The sequence below is a fragment of the Vipera ursinii genome (assembly GCF_947247035.1).
Source record: "Vipera ursinii genome assembly, chromosome: 2".
Lineage (NCBI taxonomy): Eukaryota > Metazoa > Chordata > Lepidosauria > Squamata > Viperidae > Vipera > Vipera ursinii.
The window spans coordinates 39,195,395-39,220,467 of record NC_139513.1 but is presented as its reverse complement, the minus strand read 5'-3'; the positions used below and the strand labels follow the sequence as shown (position 1 = coordinate 39,220,467).

At 35.5% G+C, this 25,073-nt stretch overlaps 1 protein-coding gene across 21 annotated transcripts in view; it reads left to right on the top strand.

Moving 5' to 3' along the window:
- FOXP1 (forkhead box P1) overlaps positions 1–25,073 on the top strand; it is a 666,401-nt gene that overhangs the window by 531,612 nt on the left and 109,716 nt on the right. For 17 of the 21 annotated variants that reach the window (XM_083354300.1, XM_083354292.1, XM_083354290.1 and 14 more), the window contains 2 exons: positions 21,857–21,994; positions 23,838–23,927. In XM_083354300.1, coding sequence (XP_083210426.1) covers positions 21,857–21,994; positions 23,838–23,927 — 228 coding nt within the window. Of the gene's footprint in view, positions 1–9,662; positions 9,816–21,856; positions 21,995–23,837; positions 23,928–25,073 lie in introns of those variants that run through there. The other 4 variants (XM_083354287.1, XM_083354285.1, XM_083354294.1 and 1 more) reach the window with 3 other exon arrangements.

Genomic DNA, 25,073 nt, shown 5'->3' with positions numbered 1-25,073 from the left:
ACCAGGTGCATCAGAGTGGAGAGTAATGAAGAGTGCAGGCTTAATAGATCTCTGTACTCAGAGTTGTAATGATCTAAAGATACCTGCACTCGAAGCATACTCAGACTCTGATTTTTTCTCCCTTCTTTTCTTCCCGAGTCTTTTTTGAATGCTCACAGAAAATCTGAGACTAGAATTGAACATCCCGTATAATAAACAAACAATTCATAAGATACCTTTTATACCTTTTATGTAAAAGAGAAATCTTTTACTAAAACAAATGACACAAATGATGAGATATGCTACAAAGACGTTGCATTTGCTGAGCGCATTTCTAAGATTTTACCTAAGTTACTAGAATATAGGATCACTTTTCTAGTGCATCACATAGTTGAATGTATTCAATTCAGGCTCGCATGGAACAATTTTTTGTAAGCATATCATTGGATCAGAACTTCTCGTATAAAAATTCATCAATAACATTCTTCCTCATGAAAAGTAAAATTACCATTTATTAGGCAAGAAGAAAGCAGTTAATTAAGATCAATCAAATATAAAACACAGGGCAGAAATATTCTGATAGTTATTTATAAGAACACGTCAGATCCAATTATATATAAAATAGTGTTTATTTCATTCATTATTAGTAACTGCATGATTTGAGAAAAACAATAATTTTTCTGAAGCTTTCCCCAGAGCTCTTCTGACTATTATCTTCATCTTTCACCTGTATGTTGACGCTGCCTGCTGTGCATATATAAATTAACTAGTAATATTGCTATTATAAAAACATAGTAGTATCGAGGGGTGAAAATAGTATCTTTATGCCAGAATGTATCTCAAACATACATAACTACTGTCAGTTTTATTTTAAAGTCATCTACATTATAATGTGTACAAAATAAAATTAATAAGGAATAGTATATTGCTATAATATGAACCTGATAACTTTAGAAAGCAATTAAATAGATAGGTAGCAAGGCAATCCATATATCACAGCTTTACTTTTGGTTTCCTTTAAGAAGAACAGGAAGCATCATTGTTGACTGGGTTTCTTATGATTTGTTCCACCAGAAATGAAAACCATCAATAAAAGAAGGCTCAGATCAATAAATTAGATATTGCTATTTGAAAATACTAATGCAATGTTGCCTTACAGAAATTGCTTCAATCTAAAATTATTTTGCAGATTATTGCTCTTTTCTTATCTGTAATTTACGATTATCCCTTGTAAGCTAACCATAGAAATACAACTCTATTAAAACTTTTGCTTATAAAGGATTAGGTTTTATATGTTTCCTTTGCCTTCCGATACTATGCTCTATCTGTATAATATCAGTAGTGGGTTGGACTGGATTCTGTTATGATCTGCTGTCCTTTTAAGAAAATCTGCTAAGTTCACACCAGTGATCTCTTTAACTCAGAAATATTAAAAAGTGGAACTTACTCAGAATCTCCCCCTGAGTTAGATGCTTGTCCCACTCACTCAAATAGTATTACATATCCAAAATGGGTGGTACAACTTAAACACAGATATAGATATACACACATCCAAAAACCAGAATAAATAATCCCAGAAAACCATGCTTCTTTTCCCCCCCACTCTACTAGCCAGATATAACTTTCTTAGCAGCTAATACCATAGCACAGTATTGAATGAAACCTCCAGTATCTTGGGGACAAATCTAGTATTAAAAATGCACAATCAAAAGTAATCAGTCATTTTACACATGCACACAGCAATGCCTATCCCAGTACCATAGAGCAAAACATGAAGCCTGCATTAAAGTCAATGGCAATTGGGGAAAAAAGAATCATGTAATTTCCTCTTTTCAGGATGGAGATGCTCAAAAGGTAACAGATTTCCTTTTTCATCTTTTATTTCACTCTGCTTAGGAATGTGAATGGCACACATACTCTGGCGCTAAGCATTTAATTTATTTATATTCCACCTTTATTATTTTTAATAAATAACTCAAGGCAGTAAACATACATAACACTTCTTCCGCCTCCTATAATTCCCTCACCACAAGAACCCACTGAGTTGGGTTGGGTTGGAGAGAGTCAGCCAGGGGATTTAGTTTCTTGGGTAGCAAAAAAGGAAGAAGGGTTAAAGAGGAGGGCATTTATAATTTCTATATAGCAACAATAATTTTTTTTCTGCATATGAATTTATCAGGATCTATATACAGTAATTCTTAATGTTACATTGCTCTCTTTGTAGAGGAATTATATGATTTAATTGGATATAGTCTATGAGAAATAATATTTGCCTCTGATGTTGCTATGAATTTCTTTGCTGGATAGGGAGGTAGTGATTTTTCTAGAATTGGTTAGTTTTCCTCTGGACAATTCAAAGCTTTCTCTTATGGGTTGGTTGCTAAATTGTAGCCTCAATAAAAATGCATTACTGTTTTGCTAGAATTAAATTCCTTTTCTTATGTATGAAATAGTAATGTGATATGTTTAATATCATCAAACAACTATGCCTGCCTCTCCCAGATCCTTGGGAATGTCAAATCCAGTCCAAACATCAGGCTTACTGTGCAGTCAATAGTAATATGGATGGGAATAGTAATATGGATGATTCTTCCTGGTTGCTGGAGGTTGTCTGTTGTCCTTTTTGTATAGACAATGGCAGAAACCTCTTGTTTCTAATTGGACCTCCATCTTTCCATAATCAGATGGAAATCCTAAGACAAAATGTCTTGGGAAATACCAGAATAAAATATGTAAAACCGTAACAAACAGGAATAGGGAATGAGCACATCTGAGCTATTCTGTAGTAAAGTCACAGCAACAGTCATAAGGATGAACCAGTTGCCAAGCATCTGAAATTTGATAACATGATCATGGGGCTGCTGCAAAGATCATAACTGTGAAAAATGGTCACAAGTCACTTTTTTCATTGCTGTTGTAACTGAACTGTCGCTAAATGAATTGTTGTAAGTCGAGAACTATCTGTAAAAGATAGGACTGTTTAAAATATGGTTTTATGCTGATTGTGAATATACCAGATGTTACACATATCTACAAGATGAGAAAATCACATCAGGAGAAACGATGTTTTTCACTGTCATCAGATTCACCAAAGATGGTTCTGCCCCTTGGATGCTCCATTCAATGCAGGATCTTTCTAGTTGCCCCTTCAGTTCTTCTAAAGTAGGTTCATTCAGACTTACATTAATACAATCTTTATTGCCATCTTTTACTGAAAGGTTAAAGTAAATTGAGCAGATACAAATTGATAAACCAGCTGATGATCAGTTCACCATATTCATGTTTCATCACAACAGTTAACTTATAGGAAGATTGTTCACTGGAACATCACATTAGGTGAACCTGTTTTATTCATCTTCTCATTCAATTATAGTTGGGTGGCCTGTGTAATTTCAAGTGAAACTATCTCTATTTAAAATAAGGCTTCCAATTAGTTGACTGGTGGATTATCCTAACATTTAGAATCTCCCCAAGGCCATTTGCATTGCCAAGTTGGAGTTTGGTGTTACATATCTGTCATCAAACATATAAATGTGTTTATAGATTGCATGTATATTTTATATGTATTATGTTTTATATACCCTTTATATTATTTTGTTTTTCCTGGATTCCAGTGAAATATCTGAAAGCAGATATTCCAGTGAAATATCTGAAAGCATATTGTATCCTAATCTTCTGAAATGTTTTGCTTCATGTTATTTATTGTCTCTTAATTCTAGACTTTTAGACTGCAATAATAATAATTCTTATTTTTTCCAGTTAATGTAATGCTTATAATAGTATCTTACCAAGACTTTGAAACCAGATCTATATCAGAAATAAAGAGAAAAGACGGGGAACTATGGTTCATGTAACCATCACATGTATTGCCTTGGTGAATTTTGAGTATGTCGAGGCATAATCAAGTGGCAGAAATTATATTATAGGCAGTTGGCAATAAAACATGGACTCCTTGAAACTGAGCTTGAGAGCCACATTACGAATACTTACCTGATCTGGTTTTAGACAATGTTAATTTCACACTCTATTGGGATAAACCTGTAAATAGTACTGACAAAACAGTAGGCTACAATAATTCTAGCCATAAAAATATATCCAGCAATAATTCTTATGGATAACATGAAAAAACTGTAACTGAAACGAAATCCATTTTACAATAAGAATCATCACTTAAGAAAAGAATGATACAAATATTTCATTTTGAAATTAAATTATTTATACTTTAACTAAATGCTTTAGTGTATTGTATCACTCAGTCATTCCTTAAATATCTTTTGCCATAAATATAAATTTATTTATTTATTTATTTATTTATTTGTTTGTTTTTATAAACCGCCCTTCTCCCGAGGGACTCGGGGCGGTGTACAGAATAAGGTAGGCATACAGAATGAACAATAGTGAAAACAAACAATAGTAAAATACAAACTGCGACCCCAGATTAGAAAAATATTGTTTTTAACTGTAAGAAAGAACTTTCCCCAATAATTTGCTTTTATTAACAGGAAGATTGTGCAGGTTATCTGAAAATATGGTCATGGAGGCAGATGGTTTTTTTTTCTCTATCTTGGGTGGGCGGGGCGGTGAAGCTATCTTAAATTCATCTCCGTCTTTCTTTCAGATAAATTCAATTATTTGTCATCATCATAAAGCACACTATGTCCTTTGGGAGTAAAGCAGATGCTTCTTGGTAGTTCACAAGGAACCTTACAGAAATGAGTAGTCGCTATTCCTTCTTTTCAATAGCTAGAACTTAATGGTATATTGCTGCAGGATGCAATAATGTTATTCTGCTAAATCTGTGCTTTCCAACATCTTCCAGAAGTTTCCTATCTACCTCATCACAAGGTTCACTGGATTATTAATAGTTCACTGTAAAACTCATTGCCAAGGTTTGAAAGCTCTGAAGATCTGACATTTTTAGACAAAGCAAGCTATTAAGGAACTGCGAGAAAAACTGGTGTCTTGGTTTTTGTCAACACATTAAAATGAAGTTTCTCTGTTATGCATCAGTCATTCTTGTGCACAAGCAAGTGTTAGAAACTGAAAGCTCTAAAAGGGCTGGAATAGATTGTTCATTTCTCATTGTATCGCTTATCGGTGGATTTTTTCCCCTCCATTGAAATCAGTGGTTTATTAATACCGGGAGGATATGGAATAATCCCAAAATACTGAAATAATTATTGGGGCTATCTTGTAACTAAAGACTTATTCTGCGTTGGGTAAAAGTTCCAATAATTTCAGTGATTGACACATAATTTGGATAGAGCCTTTACCCTATATGGATCTAGGGTAATTAAACTTGCCCCACAGAAGGTCCTAGGTGACTTGCAATACACAACATGAAGCAACAAAGCAACTTTGATGAAAACCTATATAGGTGGAAATATCTGGCTCTGACTGGTATTGTTAGATTACTGACACCATACTTGTTTGCAATATGAAATCATTAACACAAGGAACCCACTAGATATAATTAGATGTGGGATTCTGTGACATCATTAAGAGTTGAGACAGGAAAATCCAGTTGAGTCTATTCCTTTATTTGCTTACACCTAATGGATAGAATACTGTAGTTCAGAAATGTCAAACTCGCGACGTCACATGACATTGCGCAACGCATTGGAGCCTTTCTGCCATTGCTGGCAATAGGGTGGGCGCGGCTTCTGGATGACGCATCCGGCCCGCAGGCCAGCAGTTTGACACCCCTGCTATAATTCAATCCCAAGCCAAAGGACAACATGCAGGTGTGAAATGCTTCAGAAAGCATGTGAATGGGAGAAATTTGCATGTAGGCATACTTCTACCAGCTAGCACTGATGTTGTTATCTAGTTTGGTAAAGAAACTTCTGCAGAAAGCACCAAGGACTCCATAGATGGAATCCTGCCAAACTAAAGCTATCACCTTCTGTCCTTCTAGATGTATCCTGAGAGATTCTAGGCCAGAGGTCCCCAACCTTTTGAGCACCAGGCACTGGTTCCATGGAGAGAGGTTTTTCCACGGACTGGAGGATGCATGGTTTTGTGTGTTGCCTGCATCTTGCAGATGGGGCTTTGCTTGTTTGTGCGGCCCAGTTGCTGGCATACCGCGGCCCAGTACTGGTCTACGGGCTGGGGGTTGGAGACCACTGTTCTAGTCTGTGTCTCCCCTGAACCTCTTCCCCTTACCCACTTTTAGCTCACGATTGCATAGTTTCTTAATCTGGGCTTGTCTCTCTGGGAAAATTCTGGTTTGCCAAAAACTCTCCCTCATTGCTCCTGTAGGTGCACATTCCATCATAGGGAATTATAGAAGTCAAAATAACCACAGTTCTCTCCCAGATAAAAAAATGACTATTGATGCTAATTAGGAGCAGAGATTTAAATAGTTCCCCCCTCTGATGACATTCCAAACCTCTTTGAAAACCTGGCTGTTCTCCCAGGGACTAGGGTGGGTGTTGAGCCCGTCAGCTGTTTTTATTATATTGTATTTTTCCCAGACGTTCGCTGCTCCTTTTTCTAATGATTGCCTCTATTTTAATTGTAAGCTGCTCAGAGTCATCTATAATCAGGTGGCCTCTAAATCAAATCAAATCAGCCAATCAACCAAGGAAATAAATCAAAACATTTAAGACTGGTACAGTTGGAGTACTGCCACCATCCTTGTTTGAAATGTGAAATTATTAGCACCAGGAATCCACTGGGTGCAATTAGATTTGAGATTCTGTGAAATCAGAAATCATGAGATAAAGAAAAAGTGCGGAAAACAATCAAAATGTTTTAAAAGTTTCCTCCTCCCCTCCACCGTATACATCATCCCTAATCAATTGAAATAAAGATGTCCTTTCTCTACCTCAGGAGGATATTTGGGGAGAAGAGTCCCAAGAAAAAGCAGTGACAAGCCATTTCCACATTGTTGTCGAGGCACACCCATGAAATTTCCAAGAGATAAAACTTGGCTCAAAGGCGACTTTGCTTTGTATATCGTAACAGTATTATAAAATAGTATTTTTTTAAAAAAATAAAATAAAATTGGGATTCCTGTATTGGAGATGAAAAGGATTGCTACTAGTTGTGTAAAAATGTCATAAAAGTTCACTAAAACAAAATCCCTTTCTAAGTGTTCAGAGAAGCAATTTCCTTGAACAGTCCATGTACTTATTGCTTGTCTGTCTCTGCCATGGATCCTATATTCTCTTCCAGATCTAATTTGCAGGGGATGTATGTTGACCTGATCTAACTATATTTTTAATCCCATTTATATCCCACCCTTCTCCGAAGACTCAGGGCGGCTTACAATCTAAAGCACAAATCAATGTGCTTAGCAATAGCCTTCATTCTATGTATATGCCTGCTTATTAGGGCTTTCGCCTAATATGCCTTTGGGTTTGTCTTTGTGAGACACAGAGAGAGATGTATGTTTTCTTTTTATCTCCATTCTTATCTTACAACAGTCTTGTAAGGCAGGCTAGGCTGGGCTGAGAAGTACCAGTGCCTTTTGCCAAATCCCTGAATGAATGCCATGGATGCATTGTGCACACAGGACAATATGCAAAAGTGATCTGGCTTATTCTTCCTTGAAATCAGGGCTACAATTTGTCTACATTTGCATCACGTTTAGCTTCCTGAAATTTGGCTTTCATTCCCTATCAACCCACAAGTGAAATTTAGAATTGATTCCCTATCAGTTCACTAGACCCAGTCTGAGGGACTTCTCACATCACGATAATATAGGGAGGATGAAAGAGACTGAGTAGCAAAGCACTTTGCCATGGAGAATACTATATAAACAGTATTTTAAAATGCAGGTAGCTCATCTGTTTGCCACAAGGCAGTTATGTGATCATGAATATAAGAGACAGCTTTCACATAAGAGAAAGAGCTGCAAGTGGGAAAAAAACTGTGCAAAGCTTTAACTAAATAGCCTCCATTGCCCCCCCTCCCCCTCCCCCCCTTCCTCCTCCTTCTCAGCAGTTTCAAATACTCAAACGTGTACAACCTTTAAGGATATAAAAATTACACAATATTATTTTTGCTTTTAATCCACATGGCTTTTGCATTATTTTTCTTTACATAATACAGTTGCAAAATATGTCCTGTAATAGTCGCAATTCGTATTTAAGATCCATATCCTTGATATGTAGATTTGTTTTACTTCAGCCATTGATTTAAGAGCAAGAATCTATCTGATTCAGGGATGATGCTTTTTGGCAGATTTAGGATCTCACATAAGATGTGTGTAGTCCATTCTTAAATATTCATAAGCTAGGGGTCAACTTTTTAGTGACCTGCACAAAACATTTCATTAATTTGTTGTCTAACTGAAAACACTTTAAGCTATGGAAAGCAATCCATATCACATCTGGTTTATCATGTGATTACAAAGTATCATTGAGTTAGATCCCTTTGTATTGTGGGTCTCTCCCTACTCCCCCAAACAGCACAACTGTTGTTTTGCATTCATGTTTCTTACACAAGAGTAAGAAAAAAATAAAGTCAGATTAATTTTATTTGTATGTAATATCTATAATACTATATGTTTTTTATTTATTTTAAAATATCAAACTACATTTTTCAAATGTAACGGGATGAACTTCAGTCAATAGATACATTTTAAGTGCTCCAGTATTTGGGGTGGGTGGGGGGGTGGGATGGAGGAAAAGGGGCATTAATGCCTAAGAGCAAGTGATAATTCTTTTTATCTGGCCATTTGACACCTTGACTGATTGTTCTGCATTTAATTGCACAGAACCATCAAATCTGTTAGTGAAAAGGTCCCAACACTGAGTTCAGAAATACTTGTTTGAGCCTTTAACAACAAGGTTGATAAAAATCCTTATGTGGAAAACTTTGATCAGAGGGCTGTAATAGATTCATCTGTGGTTGTGATAAATTTTATATCTTATCATTCCCTAGTATGTGATTCATTTCCTTTTGGTTTATTTGGAGGAGGTGGGTGGGTTATTCTCTGCATAGGCCAGGCACACAAATAATTTGTACGAACTCCTGTTGAATACTTATTTGTACATGTTTGCATGATTTATACTGGATTGTAGCATGAATAATCTGCGCTAGACAGAAGTATCTGAAAAGGCTAGAGGATTGCAAAATAATAAAAGCAACATTTTTGCTAAAGAGATATCCAAAGTATCTCCCCATTAAAAAAACAACAACAACAACAAAAAACCCACCTGATTTTTCAAATGAGGTTTTTAACCACCACCTAACCCCCCCTCCACAAGTACAATTGTTCCTCTTTCGGCCTCTCTGATTTTTTAAAACTGATTGCTGTGAAAGGTTGTGTTTGCTTGCTGCTCCGTACTATCGCTGAATAGGCACTGCTGAATAGATAGCTCTTTCACCGTGAGATTTTTTAAAAGATCTGTTAGTCCGGCGTTCATTTGGGTTGGTTTTTGTTTTCTTAAGGGGGGAGGAAAAAAAATAGTTTGGAAGTGATCTTTGCAAGGACCCAGTAAGCATATGCTCTTTGCCATGCTTTTTAGAGCACAGAAACAGACACGGTTGGGTCACAGGGTTAACAGCACTTAATTGTAGTTGCTTTACAGACAAAAGCGTTATTTCACAAAAGCATTATTTCACCTGCCTGAGAGAGAGAGAGAGAGAGAGAGAGGGAGAGAGAGAGAGAGGCCCATTGTGTAGGGGTGTTTGAACTGATTATGTTTAGAGGCTGGTTGTGATTGGTGGAGAAGGGCGTGGCTGATTGGGTAGTTCGCATCTTGTCAGCCCAGAGCACCCTTGTGTGTGCAATCTGTCTGTAACCTGAAGACTGTACAGCAAGCCTTAAAGAGCTTCATGGCCCAGCACTGTGTTTGTGGTGGCAGCTAAATGGAGTTTGTCAGGTTTGTCAATATGATTGATTTTATTATTTGTTTCAAATAATACAGGGCATTGATCTTTAATTTTGCATGGACAAAATAGGGCTGTTTATTCAACTTTCTTTCTTTCTTTCTTTCTTTCTTTCTTTCTTTCTTTCTTTCTTTCTTTCTTTCTTTCTTTCTTTCTTTGCTTTTTGAACTCTTGTTTACTCTCCTCAGTCAAGACTTTTACAAAGAATGTGAGAAACAGATCGTCAGCGAACTGTATTCCCATTATGTAGGCCTGTGTCTTCTTTTCGTGAACTTTTAAGGGAAGATTTGAGAACAGCCTTTTTTAAAAAGTGCGAGCAGGGCATGAAAATACGTTTCTTCTTTGTTTGGTAGTTAAGTGTAACAACTTCGTAAATAATTGCCTTGAAAAGAATGCTGTTTTTGGAACATAGCTGCTATATACAAATATATGAGTGAGATTCTATCCTACCCCGTTGGAGGCATGCTTTCAATATTTATGGCATAATTGCCTTAATTATAATTTCTTTGAAAAAGGGGAGTAAAACTGCAGATGTGCAAAATTCGGTGTCAGGCACAGTTAAGTGTTTGATTTCACTTGCTAGACAATTTGCCACGTGAAATTATGTACGAGAGGTTTGCTTTTGACAGTTACCAGGATTAATGTTCTCTGAAGAAATAAGTGTAACTGGATCTAACTGTAACCAAGCTAAGCATCAGGTTTAGAATACTGAATTTTCTTGCAAAAGGAGATTATTTTTTTAAGGGGTGGTGGTAGTGTAGAGGAGGGAACAGTTAGGAAGTGGGTGGTTAGTTTAGAGCAAAGTGCATATATACATGCTTCCTCTTTGAGGTTAACTCTTTCACTTCTGACAGTTGAAGAGGAGAGAGAAACTGAATAGCTCGTAGAGGAATTTACTTCTGTAAAGTGCAATTTTAAACCCAAAGAACCGCTATCAACTTACTCTAGGAGATTTTAGGATGTTATATGAAAAAATAAAAATAGAAAAGATTGGAAAGGGAAGATAAGCTTACTACGTAAGAAATGTGCTTTGTTTCTATTGAATGAGATCTGTTGCTGAAGAAAAACTTTTACCTTGCTGATAGATATTTCTGAAGCAAATAGACAGGGCTAAATGGAAGTCCTTCAGAAGTATGAGTTGTGTTTTCACATGTGTGTATGTCTAATTGATGGGTCTATTTTTGTATATACGGATATATGCTCATATATGGGCATATGTGCCTTAAAGCTTATTACAGGATTTAATTATGTTGTATGGACTAGCTAAAATCAAGTACTTAGTAGAGGTAACATAAATGCACTCCCAGCTTCTTGCCCAGTTTGAGTGCAAGTTGAAAAAGCAATTTATGAATTTATGGCCGTATTTATTTTTGAATTCTATGTATACATGATGGCTAATATGGACAAATGTTGTATGTGGTTATTCTGTAGTTTTAATCCTTTCTAATAACATTAGAAGATTAGTTCTGAAAGCAGGGCTATTCTACTAGTAGTAGTAGTAGTACTGAAGCTTCTGAGAGAGAAGCAGAGAGACTCCTAACATTGTTGAAAACTTCAAACAACCACACTGTCTTCTTTCTTCGTCTTGCCTGAAATTGCCCTGATACGGATATAAATCTGAAAACAAATCCTGTCCAAACAGTGTAGCCGATTTGGCCTAGAATATGATAGAGCTGAACTGAAAACTGATTGGCCTGACACTTTATAATCAAAGCTGATTTATTGTTCATTAGTAGTGCATTAGCCTTTTCAGGCACGACAGTTATTTGTGTAGGGGCCTGTCAAACAAAAGACTGCTAGCACCTGTCATTTCTAAACTATGAGATAAGCAAAATGATGGTAAGATAACACAAACAGAAATTCATACTTGCAAGAGGTAAACTCTTTCTGTGAACTTCCTTTTAAAAATAACTCTTCAACAATTTACAGGCCTGCAGTTTTTATAAACCTTAATAGGAATAAAAATGCATCTTGGTGAAGTGAGACATTTAATCTGGCCATTTGTACATGAGCAACATCATAATGACTTACAGACATTACCTATATGTACTCTGTTTTTTAACACATTGCCTGCCAAAATATGATACTGTTAATAACTCTTTTTAAAAAAATACTCCATTGTCACAGTGTTACTAATGGACAGATAGTATAAAATGCCACCCTTACAAACAAGAGTTAATTATATGAAAACAGGGTGACATCACAGCAGACCAGTGAAAATGTCAAGATATATCTGTTGGTGTTTGAGACATGTTTCTGCAAATTCTCACTGCTTTATGGTTCTTATTCCCACTGCTTGTCCCTGACCCCTTCTTTATTAAGGTATGATCTCATGGTATAAACCAGAAAACAACACATTGTTGAAAGAAAACAAAATTTGTTAACTTTTGTCTGCCACCATAGAAACAGGATTAACTTATGTTATTCCAAAGTCATGGAGAGGAGAGTATCTGAATGAGGATATATAGTGCATTGTCTTCTGTGAATTTTTCATTTGACAGGGATTTTGGAGGCTGTGATCTTAATTAAATCTCAACTGGCTCAAATAATGCATCTAAAAAGGCATGCAGTGTTGCATAACCTTGCTGAGTTGGTTAAATCATAAATCATCAGAAAGCTTATGATAGGGAGGATTTATTTCAATGCGGTTTTGTTCTTTGTTTGTTAGTTTAACAAACTATTATTTTAAGTACATTTTACTATACTTTGTAATACCCGTCCTAACCACTTCACCCCTTCAAAAACAGCATCTTACCTAATACAGGCAAGAATGAGGAGATGCCATACCCAATTGGGCTAAAATTGGAGTGATGCATTGAAACTGACCTGGGATCATAGTTTCTTGGAACTTTTTAACTCTTATACACCTAAAAGCAGAATATCAGCTTTGCTTTTATGATGCACATACAATGTAGCGGTTGACTTCTTTTAATTTGATTTCAAAAATTGAGAACTCTTAGACGGATTCTTTTAGATTATCAGCATTAGAAAATTCCTATTAGTAAATGCATCATGCAGGTGTAAAAGTCGGACTGTAATAATTCTTTAGTATCTGACTGAAATGTATCACTTTCTGCAAACTATAAGCACCCACAGGAAAAAAATATTAGATTGTTCTACTGTGGATTTAATTAAAAAATCGTAAGTTTTGATGGAGATAGATAAGTACCTAGCTTTGATTTCCCTTCAAACTGACCAGGATGGCTAGGTATAATTTTTTAAAAGTGTCAAATATGCTCGGTGAGCAGCAAAGATTATTGATTTTGTTAAGAGGTAAAATTTTAAATTATATGCTAATTTTTAAGAGGCGCAGTGCAAATATGTTAATACAGTTTCTCACAAATCTTCTTCAATAGTCAGCTATCAGCAGATGGTGAGACCTGAGATTGTGTAGGAAGTCTCATGTTCATTTCACTATAGTTTCATTTCTTTCCAAAGTGCTGAAAATGTAAATGAATGGCTGATTGCAATGCCTCAAACTCTATTGCTCTGGAAAAAGCAGAACATGAGTTGCGTTAAAGGTAGGAGAATCATATTAAAAGTTTAGAGAATGGAAAAGGCAAAACAAAATCTGACAATGGTTTTTCCCTTGCAGAATCAATCTACTTTGTAAAATATGTTTATTACTTGAGAGATTAACATTGTTCTCTTTTCTTATCTGTCTATCACACCCCTTCCCAAATGGTTGTTGCAGAAAATAAGTAAATAAAAAGAATCCCCTCCCATTTCCCAAATCCACACCTGCAGAGCTAGATTGTGAGAAAGTTCTGATACTGAAGACTGACTTGATATTGTTTGGCTGATTTTGAATTGTTTGTTTTAATGAAAGTCGGATAGTGTTTGCTTGAAAGTGCATTCTCTTTGAAATTCAGACATTAGTTTAAATGCTTTTGGGGGGGGGTGTCTTCATTTTTTTCTTTTCTTTCAATGCTTCCCCCCCCTCCCCGTGTTGTCAAGGTCTGAAGGGCAGGGAAAAAATATAGAGGCAGAGACTGTCCCATGTGTTCCTCATCTTTAAAGCTAACTTGAGTGTCTGATATTTTTTTTAAGAGAATCAAGTAGTTTTGTGAAGTAGTCTTTTATGTTAACCTTTTCAGAGCAGTTTCCTCTCTTGGGAAGTATTTCTCCTGTCTGCACTATATGATGTGATGAGGTAGGGTGGAATGGAGGTATAAATGAACATTGAACAATTATCCACTTTGCTGTGGCTTTCTACTAGAGTTATTCTCATTCATTAGGAATTGATTTCATATCAGTCCTTCTGAAGGAAAAGAGAAGGACAACTGGACAACAGTAGTATGTTTTAATTTTAAAGTTCTCAATCTTGCCCTTAAATCTGAAAGATCATTGTTCAGATAACAGAGAACAAGGTAAACCAATAACATCAAAAAGGTTGACTTTGTGATTTCTCAAGGGCTTGTTATTTTGTATTTTCCAATTCTATTTGAAGTCTTGAGAAAACAAGATGACACTTGGGAGACTACATTAAATTTTGATACATTTTCCCTATAAACCGGTACCAAATACTCTCGCAGCTTAATTTTTTACATTTTCTAGGAAAGGATAGCTTATTTATTGTATTAATTTTGCACTATTTTTCTAATTACTGCACCGTTTGGGGAGAAGATTTTATTCTTGTGTTTTTTTTCCCATTTGTCTTATTTTGTAAGGCATCCTTAAAGGAGGAAGAAACCCCTTGTATTCTGTCTTTAAAGGACAGGAAATATTCTGGTTTGACTATGTCTTTATTAGAAATATATCTGATGGGATTTTTTAAATTAAAGATGAGTAGAATGAGTGCCAATTAGAATTCTGTAGATGAACATACCTGTGATATGAAACACAATATGTTACAAGAACTAAACTTTTGCAGATATTTATTTGCAAAGGCTGTAACTCTGCATTGTGACCTGCTTTAAATGAGTCTGTAACTTGAAGAGATCTTGTCATAATTTGTCTCCGATTTTGTGTCTGATTGGGAGTAAGTTCACCATATTTTTAATTGGTTATTAATATTACATTAGCCAGTATAATTTCTTGTATATCCCAACCTCTGGTCTATTCATTCACAAACCCAGAAAAAAAAAAGGCAAATTCAAATCTTTTGTGTAAGAAAATAGAATATAAAAATATATGCTAATATTGGAAATTATTTTGCTGGTGTAAATTTTACAGTTTTTGAGATGCTACAGAATTAAAAAAAAAAAACCTGCCTGGTCTGCAACTGTTAAAATGCTAATTTAATCATAGTCATTTTGTTATGATTCCCCGCATGTATTAAATTAGTGTGTAAATATTAAACACTAAGATTGTTAATGAAATTGAGGATACGTGGTTGTTACTTTTTAACTGTTTGAGGTTTGTGGGGATGAGATTAAGAATGTATAAATTCTTCAGGGCTCTGCTCCTGGGTTTTTTTTCTTTTTTTGCTTTGTTTTGTTTTTTTAAGAAGCTAAAGAAAAACAAAACAAATGTTGACTAAATAAGATTCCCTTCTATTGTAATGCTGCTATGCAGGTATGTTGTTTTTAAAAACTGAACACAACCGAATCCTTCCTTCCGTATTCTTCCTCTTTTCTGCATGTCTCTTTAAATAAGACAGGGAAAAGTGTTCATCAATAACAAACATTTAAGAATAAAGTCTTAATTTATGTAAAGTCTATGTTTATATGCAAATGAAGTGGATATGTGTTATAGCTTTAACTCTTAGCCGGACACATAAATAAGAAATCAATTGCGTAAGCTAAGTGGAGATAGTGTCAGGTTCCACTAAGGTTTCATTATTAAAACAAATATAAATTTTCCTCTTCCCCCTCATCTTTCTTTCAGTTAGGAAAGAAAGCTTTATGTAGTAGGAAGCACAGAATTATTAACCAAGTCAGGAAAATGTATTGTGTTTAATTGTGTATGTCTCTAGTTAAACTCCTACTCTTAGTGAAGCGCAATAAACAAAATGATAAAAAAAAACATGCTAATTGAATTGTAAAGAGCTTCACTCTTCTTTTTTTCTCCTTCTCATTTTTTTTAATAGGAGGTTGTATTGTTGAGGATAGAACATTTATGCTAATGACTGACTACTTAGCTGATTTTACATTAATATAATAAACAGTACCTGTCGTCATGTTCTTTGCAGTGTTGTTTCAGGAAAAATACTGAAGTCTTAAAAGTGAAATTCTACTTTGCATAATGAAACAGAATCATGATTTCCGCATGAATGTTCCCAGCTCTGGGTGGTTTCTTTTTTCTCTTTAATTGTTTTTGTTTTGTAGACCTGAAATATTGTGTCAGAAATGTTTTATCCACAGGGAGAAAAAGATAATGTGATTTAATGCTTCCTTATTCCAGAGGGTGAACTGCTTTTAGCATTATGCTGAATGATTTTCCCCCTCCTTTATTGTTACATAGGCAACTTTAGAATTAATGCATTACTCAAATCAGTTGAGGTGCCTTTTATTCTGTAGACACTGGTCTTACTAAGTTGATGGAGTTAACATTTTTCATTGCCTTAAAATGGCCTTCTATAACTTATATTTGGCTACCACAGTATTCTTTCTCAGCCACTAAAGGAATTGGGAGGCCGTTAAAAATACATTTATCTCCTAAATTAATTGTTGTTGTTGTTTTTATTATTATCATCACAATCCTTAGTTAGAACAAGAGAACGGCAGTAGCAGAAAAGTAAAATGCATACAGACAAAACAGAAATTATGAAATAAGCATTGAATGGAGCTTCCTTTAAACTGAGGACATTTTTTAAAATAATAGCATTTGATGTTGATATATATTAAATTGGAAGTTGGAGAATCCATTTTTTTAGCAGTCAGTCTAATTAAACAATTGAATTTTAGAAAAAAAATATTGTCTTGGATTCACCATTTTATCCTAAAAGTAATTTTAGAACCAAATATAAAGTTATAATGATGTGAGATATAGGCCAATGAAATCAACCTAGGATCATTTTTTTTATTTTTAGGATCATTCATTTAAAGGCATATTTTCCATTTCTGATAGAAGAAATGTCAGCAGATCACTTCTACTAGGACTGTATTAGGGAAACAACTGTATGTTGCCTTTACTGTTTTTGTCATGTTACTTGCCTACCACACCTTGTTTGTCAGTGACGAGGACTGGGTAAAAGTTATTAACATGGGGTTCTTGGTGCTCTTTGAGCTCAGAGACCCAGGGTGACAGATAGAAGAGACTATTGGAAAGACTATTAAATAAATCACACAACTGTCTCCTTAAAATTAAAATAAAACAATGAAGTGATGGTTGTTTCACAGAGCAGACTGGATGAGTAGCACATTGCTGGTATTATATTTGGTATTTGAAATTAAAGTCCTACTGTATTAAATGAAACTTATTCCTAAGGAAATGTTCTGTGGATTGCTATCTGAACTTCCATTTGTCTGTATCTTAGCTTTATATAGATTTACACGTTCTTGAAATCAATAAGCATAATCTATAACCTTCATTTGTTTTACTGTGGAGGAGCCTCTTATGATTACGCTGATCATGTTTCATGCATTTTATTGTCATTCATAACATGTATTTTATTAGCATACCTTGTAATTAGTTTATTCCGGAGTCATGAAGACATGTTCTATCAATAAATGTTTGTTGATTGATGTGTTTGGATAGTTACCAATAGGAGGTCTCTTTTCTTTATAAAATTAGATGAGATTTAAAGAACGGGATTTTAAATATTATTTGCAAAAGGAATCTCAAATTTCAGCCATCCAGGATTAAAGTCTTAACATGCTAAAGAACAAGATTAAATAGAGATTTCTTATTTCACTCAGATATAAGTGTAATGTATATAAAAGGCATACTGTTTTGATGAGATATATTCAAACCCCGAGTCATAAATATTAGAAACCGTAGTTTAGAAATTACATGCTTTAAATACTATTGATTTAAGCCACTAGCTAGTTAGTCTTTATGAATCTCCGTGAAATTTCCATGCCTTGACTATAATTTTCAGCACTCTTTCCTGAGTACCTTTAGCAGCTTCCCAGATATTCTGCATAGAATTAAATAACAGTACTTAACCACGATCAATAACTTAAGATCAGTACAATCACTCTTGTTTTAATGACCTTAGTAGTTATGGGTAATAAAGTGTGAACTGTAATAGCCCACTGCCGCTATCACATTCTCTTTGAATCCTAGCAGTATTAGGGACTAGTGACATGAATAAGTGGGATATTTGGAAATGAAAAAAAAAATAGATATCCAAACGTATTTATTTAAAACTTAGTCTAGGTAAATTGCCTTGTGTTTTGGAAGCGGGGTGTGGATACAGTTCCTTCCACCACTTTATGCTTCAAGTGGGCAAGAGAAGAAGTAGGAATAGTGAGGAAGACCCGAGTTGCTGAAGTTAAAGCAAATGGCATTTTTCCCTTGGACAACAGCCAGTGTTTTCATTCCAACATTTTGTGAAGCCATTCCTTAGTCCTGCTTCCATTATGTCCTTTCTCCTTAGGACATAATGGGGCCGTTCAGGAGCTGCTAACACTTGTTGCTGGCCCAGGAAAGAAAGAAAGAAAGAAAGAAAGAAAGAAAGAAAGAAAGAAAGAAAGAAAGAAAGAAAGAAAGAAAGAAAGAAAGAAAGAAAGAAAGAGAGAAAAAGAAATTTCTTCTTTCTTTCTTTCTTTCTTTCTTTCTTTCTTTCTTTCTTTCTTTCTTTCTTTCTTTCTTTCTTTCTTTCTTTCTTTCTTTCTTTCTTTCCCACCAGCATCCCAAGGGAGAGGCAAGACCATTTTGTTTCCTTGTTCATGTCTCAGGTCTTTTTAGTCATAATCCTGGGCTAAGCTTGCAGTGGTTGCTAACAACTGGTAAATACGGTTTCAGTGCACTACCTGTTCATTGTCACAACCTCAGGAAAAGGAGAGCTGCCAGTTATGTGTGACTCTTTTTTTTTTTTTTGAGATCTAGATCTTGTTATCATCTGAAGCAAAAAAAAGATGTGATCTCCAAAAAATGGAAAGAGCAAAGTAGTAGAACTCTTTCTTCTTGTAGGACACTAAAATGCTTTGAGTTTCAAAAAGGTATGATAGTATTGTGCAGTAGGTAATCTGTAGGAAAGGAAACATTCATTTCCTTAATTTATGACAAGTCTATTATTCTTCATGTCAAACCCAGAGTTGCATTAAAGAATGTTGGGTAGAAGACAAAAAAAAAAGAAAAACCCGTTATGTATACTTCCATCCTAAATCTGCAAATAAAATTGATTTGTACATCAATCAGAAGTAACATTTTTTTAAAAAAAAAATCCAAAAATGTTTGATTATGTACATCTGAATCCATCATTAAGAAAATATAATTACAAAACTTTCTTTATAAAAGAAAATGATGACATTAAGAAATATTTTATTTATTTATTTTATTTTAATTCCATTTATATCCCGCCCTTCTCCGAAGACTCAGGGCGGCTTACAAGCTTAGCACAATATTTTAATGCACAATATTTTAATTCTAAACTAGTGAAAATGTTGAAGGACAAATATGAAGTACAGGCAGATTCAGTCAAATATTTTTAACAGAAGTCTACAAACTCAAAAGTGTAATCATGTGATCTCTGTCTTTCTATGGAATTGGTGTTTTTTTTTAAGTACTTAAACCACTGAAACTACCCTGTCTGATGTTAGAATTAAATGTTATTGGTTTGGATCCAGATTAACTTGCATGTAACTGGACTAATTTTTATTGAACTTGTCCCACAACCCAGCTCACTCTGCGTAAATTGGATGCATCATTTGTGATATGTTGAAGAGTCTCGCAATTGCAGGAGACTGAAAGAAAGCTTGTTTCTGCCAGCCCAGTAAATGTGTCAAATCAGCATCTAATCTATTTCTTCTGTTTGTTTATTTATGCTCTTGTTCTTTTCTTTGTTTCATTATTATCAGTCTGTCTCTATATATGTCTTCCGCTTGTTCCTTGAATGGAAATCAATAAGACAATGATTTAAGGAATTAAAATAGTCTCTGTATCACAGCACTTGCCAGTGATACGGTACTTAACCGTTCTATACCTATATTTCAGTGCTCTAGTATGGATTTGGTGCTTGTTACCATTAATATCTGTGGAATTTTAGTATTCATTTCTTAAAATTTGTTTAGTGGATTGTGCTGTAATTTTATAGGACAGTAAAGACTCAGTTGTAAGCATTGCAAACAATTGACACTATAGAAGTGTGCGTAGCATAAAATATTTCCGATTTTCAGGTAAATTCAAATGGATGGCTTTGAGACACATTTGTTTTCATACAGTCCATAGGGGATATAGGTGCTTCAGGTTACTTTACATTGCAACACATATCCTGGTAACCCTAACAGATACAACAATGTTGCTGACACTTGCTGGCCTAGTGTCTTGTGTTATGTTAGTGCGGGGTCAAAGGGTATAATAGTATCAAACAGATGCAGTAAGCATTGCTTCTAAAATAGGTAAACACAAAACCTCACTGCACGGTATTTGCTGTACATAAATTTGACCTTCAGAAACTATTTTTTTTTTTTTGGTTCATCAAAATTAGCGGTGCTGAGAAATCGGTACATCGGTGCACAATGACTGTGAAATTAGGAATGAGAATTTGCTATGGAAATGATAGGACAAATCATATGAAAAAGGCAAGGAAAACTGCCTATTAAGACATTGTGTTACATAAAATTAATACTGCATTTCTTTCTTGCTTACTAGTCCCCTGAAATATTTTTAAAGCTTTTTTATCTCCCGAGCAGCTATTGTCTGCTGATTTTTTTTAACAAGGGCTGCATAAAAATGTTCAAAACATGTTATTACCTTTCATTGCAGCCTATGAGATGACAGCAGATTCTTTTTAACTAAGTATATCCTTTTATGGCTTTTAATTTTTTGCTGTCACCTATTTGAGCTGAAACTAAAGGAAAGTATTGTGCTTAAATATTACTTATTCAGTCATGTGATTTTTGTGCCCCCCTTAATTGTAACTCTTCTCTCCCTTCTCCCCCCCCCTTTTATCTTTTCTTCTTTTTCTCTGTCTCTCTTTTTCTGGTGGGGTTTCTTGTAAAATAGTCTTGTTGCATTACTGGAACTGACAAAATGGTTCTCATGTAGTCTGCAAATTAAACACAAGTGCAGTGATTATTTTGAATAGCTAAATTACATTCTAGAAAGCTTGCAGGATTCAGAGCATTGTCATTAGGTATCCGCTTGAATACAATTTGTGTAACCTTGGCCGAGACAGCCTGTCATTTTAATGTCAGTGTTTTATCTGAACAAGACATCATCCTTTCAGATAGAGTGTACAGGTTTGTTGCAAAGATGCCCGTGCAGAAACGTGTTAACAGTTGCAAATATGAAATGCTATCAAGTTCATCACTGTAGCTGTTTGTCACTGAAATGTCATGGAAAGCGGCTTTTAATGGTATCTCACATAATACGAAAGAATTGAAGCCATCTGTATGCTAGGTGAATGCGGAACGGTTGAGGCATCATCATAGGAATTCCACTGCTAAAATTGCTGGGGAACAAGGTGTGTTTTCTGTATCGCTGAAATTGCATTAATTTGTTTCAAGTCATTAAGTTGAAACTCCCCAATGGCTGCTTCTGAAGGGTCTTACTTGTTAATTAATGTAACATTTGTCAAAATTGATAGGCACCTCTAGAAGATGCGCAGATTAATAGCTTGATTTTCTCAGAACATAAAATCTATTTCTGTGGAATGGGTAGAAAACAAGCTTGTTTGGAGGGCACAGTGTTTCCCTGAACTAAATCAGATGCGGTCATTATTATTATTTTTTATCCCTTTGCTTGTCCTTTAAAATAAAAGCTATAGGGGAAAAAACATTTTGGGGTCATCTAACAATGCAGTTATTATACTTGCCTATTCAAAAAAAAAAAGCTCTTCAGACTGCAGCTCAAGTTCACTAAAGCAATTATTTTGACGGTGTAGAGGAGAAAGAGAAATTTAAGACGAAATATAACAAAACAACTCTCCCTTGACAGAAGGTTTGTTGAACTGCTTGTACTTTACGCTGTCTTCATATTTTAGGTTCCAGTGTCGGTGGCTATGATGACACCTCAAGTTATCACTCCCCAGCAAATGCAGCAGATCCTCCAGCAGCAAGTGCTAACTCCACAGCAACTTCAGGTCCTGCTCCAACAGCAGCAGGCACTCATGCTTCAACAGGTAACTACTTTCTTTGGCAGCTGCTTAGCTAACCAACACAGCTATTGGAAAAGGAAGGCTGTTACAGTGGTGCCATTTCCTATGTCGAGTATCTTCCTAAAATAAGAGATTGTCACCTGTTTATATCCTGGCATCCAGGAGAGAGGATGAAACTGCAAGTCCCAGAATTCTCCGCCAGCTAGGAATTCTAGTAACGACCATATTCCCAAAGATATCTGTAGAGCATCCAAGTTGAACGACGTGCCGTTCCTTCATGTTCACTCTAGGAAGTACACATCTGAACAATGGTGTTTATGTTAGTTGTAGTTCTGCAGGATCCAGTCTGGGTCAGTCACCGAGACCAGAGGTTTAGTTTTCCTAAACCTTTTTAGTCTTTAGGAAGACTAAACCTCTGGTCCCAGTGACTGATCCAGATCAGTTCCTGCAACGTTATTCTGGGACACGTATGTTCACCTTCATTCGTGAGTTGTAGTTTTGCCACAGTTGCAACTATGAATAATGATTGGGCACAATCACGGTCTGAAGAGTTGACTCTTCCCAGTTATCTTTCTACGTGTGTTACCAGTCATATTTTGAGAATGGGCTGAAAGAGACGCCAAGCTTCATATACTTTTCTAAGAATTAGTTTTCATCAGTGTCTGCCTGAAAGAATTCATGTTGTGATTTGTTAGTATAGGCGCTGTTTTCATCCTTTAGACCATAGGAAGCAGCAATGTAACACAACAGAAATAGCTGAGCCTTTTTTCAACCTCTGCAGTGTAGGAGTTGGTGTTGGGTTTAGAAATAGGAGAGCTGAATTTAAATCTTTACTTGGCCAGAAGGTTTATTTAATACCTTGTTGTAACTTTTGTAATAGAGGTAAGCCCGCCATGCTAACTTAGTTGAAAATAAAGAGAGCATTGAAATATAATCTATTTCCCCCAATAAAATATTATGGAATATCTGTGCAACTGTGGTCTGTCCCCTTTTACCGTATTAATCAGTCTATGTTAAATCCTTACTAATATCACTTTTCTTTCATTTGTGGCTCATACATGAGTGGAAGGTAGCTGGTGAAAAATAGCAAGGGTGATATCTTGTCATAGTGATCAAAACAGAAGCACATACTAGCCACCCAGCAGAAATGCATACTAGGGTTTTGAAGGCTATGACACAGCCTGTGGATTAACATCCTCTCCCTCCAAAATGCTGTTAATTAACTAAATCCCCAAATAACTTTGTGTGGTATGTATGTCAATGAAATGTTCATTCATGGATTCATTCATTCATTCATAGAGCAGTAATGCCAGAGACTATTGCAAGATGACATTGAACCCGGTGCCTTATATATTCATTCTCTCAAATATTAATTCGCAGAGCAGAAGCATCGAATGAGCTATTTGTCTGGAATAGTGAGTAAAGTAGATGGAGAGGGAACCAACCCTGTGTCGGTTCTAAATGATGCTTGGTACAGTACAATGCAACAATGATTTAGAAAGCTTGTATATGTTCCAAATAAAGATTCACCAGGCACTCCTAGCAAGGGCATTCTGGCTTTGTTGTTTCAATCAAAGGTCATCCCTTGCCTTATTTTAATTAGTTTGTGTAGAAAATGGTATGTTTTTCATCAGTTCATTTTGGAGATTACTTTTCAAACGATAATGCCAAGAATAGTCAATGTGCATTGAATTTATTGTCGAGTATCAAACTAAAGGTCAGAGCGTTACAGATAAAAGGATGCTATTTTTCAAATCGCGGTTTGTGTATTACCAAAAGGGGATCCAGAATTGGCTATCCCAATTTGTTTTACTTAATAGCCTCTATCTTCTTCTTTTTCCTTGTCTCCTTTTATTTTCTTTTGTAGCAGCAGCTTCAAGAATTTTATAAGAAACAGCAGGAACAGTTGCAGCTTCAACTTCTACAGCAACAACATGCTGGAAAACAACCTAAAGAGGTACTGTTAAAATCCATTTTTATTTACAATCTAGAGATAATGAAAGTATAGCAGCTATTTTAAAAATCCCTTTATCTGGTAAATTTGTCCTTTCACAGCTTAGTGCAATATAAAGGCCAGTAACTTATTTTCTCATGGCCACTTATTTTCTCATGAACATCTCTTGGCTGAATGATTAATTAATGCCCAAAGTAGTTAAGATAAACAAAAGTAAAATAAACTTCCCCAGCCCAGTAAGTCACATGCACATATAACTTGGTGAAAAGAACCAGAATTTGCCATTCAGGAATTGGATGGAGCTGGGTTTGCGTTTCCTTTCTCTGCCAAACAATTGACTGATAAATTCTAGTTTTGTTTTTTTTTACTAAATCACACATGTGCGGCTTTGATTCCTACAGGTGTAACCTGTTGGAGGGGACCCCTCCATTGCAACCCTGAGAAAAATGTGTCCAATTATTTTGGGGTATTTTAAGCCAACCAGGGATGCATAATCCAAATGCTTTTACTGTTCTTTCTACTCCTTTTTAGAAAGTCTGGTGCTAAATGTGTTCATGGAATCCAGTAGTTTCATCTACATTACAGTTTAAACATTATGACAGAAGAATTCAGACCCGTACATATATCTAATATAAAAAAAGAGCTGAGTTTGTTTTGTGCCATCAAATGCTCACTTGGTCCTTACCCAACTGAGTACTATATTATGGTAGCTTACCCAAGTACCCCTACCATGGATAACTTGTGTTTCGTGCTTATTCCATGAACAAAGATGGTGGCATCGCTTCTCACACTGCTCTGTTTTAATATTTTAAACAAATAAAAGCAGCTTAAAAAATCAGTTTCGTGTATTTTATTCTTGCTGAGTGTTTAAAATGATCAGAGCTATCTCAGTCTTGGAAAATTGTCTCGTTTGGAAGCAACCTCGGATATTTTTAAATAACGGAATGAGCAATTCTAAAGTCCCTTTCGTTTGGAAGCATATTGGCACTTTAATGTCTCTGCTTGTAATCCTTTTACTTCTTGCCAAACATCTGCACTTACCTCTGGAACAGAGATTTTTTTAGATAGTTCCAGGAGATACTGTACTTCTCTTGGAGCCCATTAGGGCATCTACAGGGAGAGAGAAGATGAAGGATGATGGACAGAATT